A 7,537-nucleotide genomic window follows, 5' to 3' on the forward strand; every position below is an offset into this window, starting at 1 on the left:
TTTTCTAAGTGATTTTTGGAAGGAGATGTTCACTCTACAAGGAACCAAACTCAAAGCAAGTTCATCCTACCACCCGCAAACGGATGGCCAAACCGAAGTGGTCAACCGAACATTGGAGCAATACTTGAGATGCTTTTGCCACCATCAACAAAGCAAATGGGAGGAGTACCTTGCATGGGCCGAATTTTGGTACAACACATCACATCATTCGGCCATCAACACAAGTCCTTTTCAACTTGTCTACGGGCGGCCTCCACCAACATTGGCATCCTATGAAAGAGGCACCGCTCGAACCCATGAGGTAGATCAACAATTGATGGCAAGAGACGAAGCTCTAGCCAATGCAAAAAAGAGAACTTGCCAAAGCTCAACAACGAATGAAGAGATACTATGACCAAAAGCATCAAGAGGTAACATTTGAACTCGGTCAATATGTTTATGTGAAGATTAATCCAAAGAAGCAAAAGGCCCTTAGAAAAAAGTTTAGCTTCAAGTTATCAAAGAAATACTATGGGCCCTTCAAAATCCTTGAAAGAATCGGGAACGTGGCATATCGATTGGAGTTGCCTCCAACCTCACTACTCCATCCGGTATTCCACGTCTCTTGGTTAAAAGAAAGGGTGGGGGATCCTACCCTCATTCAACCGGAGTTACCCACCTTTGATGAAGAAGGAAGACTACTCCTCCAACCCTATGAAGCTCTAAATTATCGAATATGGAGGAGAGGTAAACATCGGAAACCGGTTTGGCAAGTGTTAATACATTGGCAAGGTACTCCCAAAGAAGAAGCTACATGGGAAGATTATGAAGAAATCCAAAGGAGATATCCGGGCTTCATCCTTGAGGACAAGGATGCTCTTCAAGAAGGGGGGAATGTTATGGACCCCATGAAAGCCACGCGCCAAAGAGCATCAACCAGCCGAGCATTGAAGCAAATGGCCGAGTCAACCCAAGAAGAAGCCAACTTCCACTGTTTGGAAGCATGTCCAAACAGTGGACATCAGCCCCGGCCACAGCAGCCGCGCGCAGGCCTCTGCGCGCACCCGCAGCAGTGCGCCAGCCACGGCGCGCCCAGTCCAGCCACGCGTGGCCGACCGCGCGCACACCAGCCTCAGCAGGCGTGCGGCCCTCCGCGCGCAACCCAGCAGCGCGCACACCCGCGCGCATCGGCCATGCAGCGCGCGCACCCGCGCGCACCAGCCTTGCAGCGCGCGCACCCGCGCGCGACCACACTGCAGCGCGCGCCCCTGCGCGCGCCCGCGCTCAGCCTGCTGCGCGCGCCCCTGCGCGCGCCCACGCCCGACCTGCAGCGCGCGCCCCTGCGCACGCCCGCGACCGGCCAGCAGCGCGCGCCCAACTCCCAGCCGGGCCGACCCGCGCCCCAGCGCCAGGCCGACCCGATCGCCCAGGCAGAGTCCTGGCGAGGTTCTGGCAGCCGAACCTCGCCTCAGTCAAAGTGGCCCGGTGCACTGCCAGGACACCAGCCCACGCCGTGCCAGCATCCAGCACACGTGCAGCAACCTGCTGCACGCATGCCACTGAAGGGCATGGTCATGGGCGATGTCCAGGGGCACTAGCCCGTGCGCGCGCACCTAGGCACGCGCGCACAAGAGGAGAAGGCCCGAGCGCGGCAAGTCCAAAGCCCGGTCAGCCAACCAAGCGGCCGAGCACAATCCAAGCCAACGGGTCAAGAACGGCAACCCGGCACTAGCCCGCGCACATTGCGCCCAAGTCAGCCAAGGGTGAGCCAAGTCAGCGCACAACCAATGGCATGTGTGCGCCCGACAGAATTAGCAAGAACCTGGCCAAAGTCCAAGTGGCACCCGACCAAGCAATGCAGCCATCAAGACAAGTGCGCCCGGCCTAAAACAGCAGGCCAAGACACATGGCAGCACAGCCAAGCAAGGCGCCCGGCATCACGCCCAGCTAGGACCACAAGGCAGCGCGCCCAGCAGAAGCGCCCAACCAAGCGCGCAAGCAGGGCCACATGGCAGCGCGCCCAGCAGAGCCGCCCGACCAGGCGCGCGGCCAGTTATGGCAGCAGCCCCAGCAGCGGCGCCCCAGCCTCCGCCCAAGCAATTTCCATGTGCGCCAAGGCAAAACCGAAGGGGAAGCCTGCAGGCTTTCCCATAGCTATCAGGCGAGCAGAACCATGGGCGGCCTAGATGCAACAGGCTGCCAAACCAAAGGCCAGCAGCAAGCCATGTCAAGGATCCGCGTGAAGGGGCAACAAGCACAAAGCACACTATCAGCCCGACAGCAAGAGACATTCAAACCACAGCGGCACATGGCAACCGGCGCAAGCACCAACTTGAAGACCTTTCTTAGAAGGTTGGAATTCAAATTCAAACCGAAGCCGGCCAAGCAACTCATGAAGCACATGGCCGAATGCATTTGAATTCAAATTCAAATGAAGTCGGCCAACACAATTTGAATTCCGAAGGCATGTTGCCAATAAGGCTTTAGGCCTATAAGTAGAGGCCCTTAAGGCCGAGCATCATCATCTTTTATCATATCAATTTGACTTAGAGTCTTGTAAAGGGTTTCATCCCTTAGGTCCCTTAGGGGTCATTCGGCCGAAAGGCTTGGGCTAAGGAGGAGCATATCACTCCCCTTAGATTGTTCTTAGGATAGGGCAAGGACACTTCCCGTCCCTTGGCCAACCATTCCATGTAATCGTTGTCCTCTTGGAATTGAATCTCAGTTTCTTCCCCACATCATCGATTCATTTTCTTTGCCATTTCCCTTGTGTGGACTAAGCATTGGTGAAGGCCAAAGACAACAAGAAGAGCCGCGCTACCCACAAGTCGGTCCCAAGGTACAAGGCAACCGAGCCACTTCAATTGGAGGATTGGGCCGGAGATCGGGACCGCAAGTCCCCGGGTACCCAACACATGCCCAACGCCTGCGCGAGGTTCTGCGCCCACTACAACAGCGCGCGACCGACCGCGCGCACAACCAGCCACAGCAGTGCGCCGCCAACCGTGCGCCCAGACAGCCCAGACAGCCACGCGCAGCCCCCTGCGCGCGCCCACTGCAGCAGCCCGGCCATAGGCGAACGCGCCAGCAGGGGCGCACGCCCACGCGCCGGCCCGCGCGCCTGCCCACGCGCGGCCACCAGCCAGGGCGCCCGCCCGCGCAGGGCCTTCAACGCGTGCGCCCGTCCACGCACCCGCCCAGCGCGCACCGGCCTGCGCCCGTGCCCGCCCGGCACTCCCCGCGGCCTGCGCCCGCGCCTGCCCGGCACACCCAGCGCCCAGCGCCCGCGCCCCGCACCCACGCCGACCTGGCGCGTCCGAACCTCGCCAGGCCAGGATCGGCCAGTGCACAGCAAGGCCGCCTCCCCGCCCCTTGCCAGCACTTAGCGCCCGCGCAACAGTGGGTTGCGCGCATGCCAGACTGGGCATGGGCACGAGCGGCAGCCAGGGGCACCAGCCCGTGCGTGCGCACTTGGGCGCACACGCACAAGGAAGCACAGCAAGCGCAAGGACCGGCCAAGGCTGCATTCGGCCGAGCGCGCCCAAGCCAGACGAGCCCAAGGACAGCGCATGGGTCGAGCCCAGCCAAAGACACAGCAAGGCAGCCGAGCATTGGACCGGGACCAGCCAGCGCGCGCACGCCCGAGAACCAAACAAGGAAAGCGCACGCGCAGAATCAAAGGAGGAGCCTGCGGGCTCTTCCATAGGGATCCGGCAGGCGAAGACACAGGCCGCTAGGATGCAGCAGTCCGAAGGATGGACGCACAGAGGACAGCCACGCCAGCGATCTGTGAGAGCAAGGAAGGCAGCAGCGCGCCCTGCAAATCAGGAAGGATAACACAGCAAATCAGGCAGCGCAGCCCAGCCGCCTAGCATAGCAACCAAATCAGGTTGCGCACGGGCAGATGGCAGCCTCAGCTCATGACACGCGCGCAGGCCACACCGAGATCAAATCCCAAGCGCCCAACTCAATGCAGCACATGGCCAAGAGAAGAACCAAGTTTGGTCAGGCCCTTGCGGCCAAATTAGAAGTCCTTTGTCATTTGAATTAAGTCCAAAATAAGCCAAGGCAATCAGCCTATAAGAGGAGCCATTAGGGCCCTTAGGCAATCATCTTCTAGCTTTTGAATTTTCAGCATAGAGTCAAGGGTTGTATCCCTTTTGTTTATCGGCCGAAAGGCTTGGGCTAAGGAGGAGAACATCACTTCCCTTAGATTGTTTAGGCGTCGCAAGGTTCCTTCCGGATCTTGCCATGAGTCCTATGTAATCGTTGCTTGATTGGAATAGAGTCATTTGCTTTGCAATTCAGCCCCACATACATTGATTCTTTTCCTTTGCTGAGCGCCCATAGAGGTAGAGCATAGGCAAGGTTCCATCGGCAGCAAGAAGGAAGAGAGATACCCACATCAAGTCGGTCCCAACGCACGGCAACCTGCCGGAGTGCCCAAGCCCAACACACGGTTATTTCTACCTGCATCGAATATTCTCTTGGTGGGATGGTATACGGCTCGAGCCCGTATCGCCTCCCGCTGTTTTCCCTTCTCCCTCAGTCGCCAGATGGTGAGATGCGGATAAAAGAGGCCTTCGTGGGGGACTGCTATACGGGAGTGAGCCTATTCCTTCCTCCCTTCTTCCCCTTTTGATTTAGCAATAAAATAAAATAAAATCAAATCAGAAGTAGATATTTTTGAGGATAAAAAATTATTATTTTGAGGATTAAAAAGAATCGATCCTGTTTATTAGAAGGTGAGGCCCCTGGAGTCTGGCCTAACAAGGGGGCACGGCGATTAAAACCCTAGCAATCCCCACGTGGTTGGGCCTCTGTCCCCCTTGCCTGCCTCCCCCGTCCCGCTCCGTTGTCCTCTGAAATTACTCTTCCGCTTCAAGCAAGATTAACTCGCCAAGAAGCCCTCGTCGTCTCGTCTTGCTCCGCCCCGTCAAGCGTCCGACGCCTGGTCTCCCTCTCCTGCACCCGGACAAGTGGGGCCTCCTCCCTCCGTACTGTTACCCCCGGAGCCACCGGTCCTCCTCCTCCGCCTCCAGATGCTGCGCCGTCTATTCTCCCTCCGTCGCCGCCCGAGGTAGTCGTAGTATCTCTCTGGAACAAGATTAGGAAGAAAGTATCCGAAAAAGAGATTCTAATCCGATGATCATTTCCAGGTGGTGAGAAAGAGGAGGTCTTCAAGTTTACGGAGGCCGCCAAGAGGGAGAACTTGCTGCCCCTCTACCAAACAATATTCTTCGATCACCTGATGCCGGTGCTCGCTTACCGCTGTCTCGTTAAGGAGGACGACTGGGCAGCCCCGAGCTTCCTCTTCGAGTCGGTGGAGCAAGGCTCCAGTGGAAGCAATGTGGTCAGCTCTCTTTTCCATAATTCTTCCGACTTTGCCTTTTTCTTTTTCTAAATAATGCATTTCTTTCCATCTTTTCGATTTTTCGATTCTCCTTTCTGAGAGAACAAATCCGGTGGCCAGGGCCGTTACAGTGTGGTGGGAGCGCAGCCGGCCATAGAGATTGTGGCCAAGGAAAACATGGTCACGGTTATGGACCATGAGTCAGGGCGGAGAACGGAGGAGTTCGTTGAGGATCCCATGCAAATCCCCAGAAAGATCATGGAGGGCTGGAAGCCACAGCTCATCGACGAGCTTCCAAATGTGTTTTGTGGTATCTCTTTTGTTCCTCTGTTTCACATCTCTTCAGTATCATGTGTTATTTCTTGAATTTTCACTTGTTTATTAGTTTCATCTGCTACTCTATTGAAACAGGCTTTGTGTTCTTGTGGTTCGACATTGGCTGTTTGTATTATGAGCTCTTGTGGTTCGATTTCCTTTCAAACAAGATAAAATCCTAGAAAAAAAATTGATGTTAGTTTCGAATCTTTATTATGTTTCTTCTTTCAAATGACATGAAATATTCTATATCTATAGGATAATTATCATGATTTCTCATTTGAATTCTGTGTATATTTGATAATTATGATTCATCCATGGCAGTTAAATGCAATGAATGACACAGGTATGTTAGATACTGTTTTGGAAATTCAAAAAACTATACGTGGAACTTTCTTGGCAGGTGGATGGGTGGGATATTTTTCATACGACACCATGCGATATGTAGAAACAAAGAGGCTTCCATTCTCCAATGCTCCAGAAGATGATAGAAACCTTCCTGACGTTCACTTAGGTCTCTACAATGATGTCATAGTGTTTGATCATGTGGAAAAGGTATCTTTCTTTTCACCTTGATAACTGCATGGAAGCTTCACGAGGTAACATGTTCTAATTTACTTTGACACTTTTCAAGATGACTTTGGGTTTTAGGGCATCAACCATGCTAGCACATCACAAGCCCATCCCTTTTCCCATGTTATCTTTTATCAAAGTGGCAATTTGATATAAATTTAAAAAATACCACTAGGATAATCAACTCTGATTCTTTACAAGTAACTAATGATGAAGAAGCACATGCACCAATAGATGCATGCATAAATTAGACGTGACTCTATATTAGTTGTTAAATTATGTGTTAGATTCTTGCTTCAGTGGTAACATCCATTGATACATGAAAACATATTATTCTATTAAAAAAAGCATAACAGCCATTTAGTTAAAAAAAAAGGTTAAAGAAGCTTTAGGAGAAAGTTTGGAACAATTCTTGAAAGGCATCGCCTAGATAAGTGGATATCATTGGAATATCTTCTTCGCAGTGTTTATGCTTATATAATTTACATCAATATTAAGTATACTATTGCAGAATTGTGTTTCAATTTGGTTCATTTGCTTATTTTTTGTGACTTAAAGATGAAGGCATTTCCCTTAACAACCATGCACTTATCCTTCTGTAGAACTTACCATATTTAGTGTCCTGAGGGTTGCTCTTTGGTTCCATGTGCTTGATATGCATGACCAGCCATGTAGATTTCCTAACCTGCTAACTCCACTTCTAAGTAATATGGAAGGCCCTCATCTTTGGCAATATTTACCTCAACTGGGAACTTAGCTTCACTTCTTGCAGCACTGCTGTCTGGTTGAGAGTCATCTCTCAAAGCTCAATGTGTTCTAACTTGATTTATAAAGCTAACCTCATCTAATCGGAATAGATTTTTGATAAAATATATTCTTTTCAAAAGCTTTTAAGCATGAAATTATCTTATTCTATCATGTGTGGTGCTGAATTTAATGAACGATTGATCGCTCCAAGTGAAGTGGAAAAGCTCTTAGGTCCATCTTTTAATGCATTGGGCTATTTTTAGGAGGTTGACGTGGTAGGCATGCCCTCCACAGCTTATTCTCATAACCGTTGGATGTCCATTAGGAAGTTGGGAGGGCAAGACTTCATTTTTATTTGGATGTCCATTAGGAAGTTGGGAGGGCAAGACTTTATTTTTATTTGAGTTAGATCCTTAACAAAGTCTAGCAACGGGCAGGTGGCAACTGAAAGGAAATAATAGTTGACAGACCAAGTTTAACGGATGCAAGATCCATGAATGAAAAATATAATGGGCAATGCAAGAAGATATAATAATGCAAATAACAATATGAGCACCAGCTAAACCAGAG

The 7,537-nt window shown here is 51.6% G+C and overlaps 1 protein-coding gene across 2 annotated transcripts; it reads left to right on the plus strand.

The window, feature by feature from the left end:
- The first annotated feature begins 4,866 nt into the window (after positions 1 to 4,866).
- Positions 4,867 to 7,517, plus strand: LOC113461041 (anthranilate synthase alpha subunit 1, chloroplastic-like). 2 transcript variants are annotated; one of them, XM_039132605.1, is made up of 4 exons: positions 4,867 to 5,062; positions 5,139 to 5,332; positions 5,453 to 5,642; positions 6,051 to 7,517. In XM_039132605.1, the coding sequence occupies exons 2-4, from the start codon at positions 5,231 to 5,233 to the stop codon at positions 6,221 to 6,223; spliced, it is 465 nt and encodes a 154-aa protein (XP_038988533.1). In that variant the 5' UTR covers positions 4,867 to 5,062; positions 5,139 to 5,230; the 3' UTR covers positions 6,224 to 7,517. The 2 variants fall into 2 exon arrangements, with proteins under 2 accessions (XP_038988533.1, XP_038988534.1); XM_039132606.1 differs by having other exon boundaries at positions 4,867 to 5,059.
- Positions 7,518 to 7,537: the final 20 nt, after the last annotated feature.

Source organism: Phoenix dactylifera, chromosome 12 (assembly GCF_009389715.1).
Source record: "Phoenix dactylifera cultivar Barhee BC4 chromosome 12, palm_55x_up_171113_PBpolish2nd_filt_p, whole genome shotgun sequence".
NCBI lineage: Eukaryota > Viridiplantae > Streptophyta > Magnoliopsida > Arecales > Arecaceae > Phoenix > Phoenix dactylifera.

What these genes read in the sequence shown, in the direction of transcription:
- LOC113461041 (XM_039132605.1), top strand. Translation starts at nt 5,231, where the DNA reads ATGCCGGTGCTCGCTTACCGCTGTCTCGTTAAGGAGGACGACTGGGCA. An exon ending in GCTCCAGTGGAAGCAATGTG is followed by an intron (nt 5,333 to 5,452) that starts GTCAGCTCTCTT and finishes TCCGGTGGCCAG; the next exon opens with GGCCGTTACAGTGTGGTGGG. An exon ending in GCTTCCAAATGTGTTTTGTG is followed by an intron (nt 5,643 to 6,050) that starts GTATCTCTTTTG and finishes CTTTCTTGGCAG; the next exon opens with GTGGATGGGTGGGATATTTT.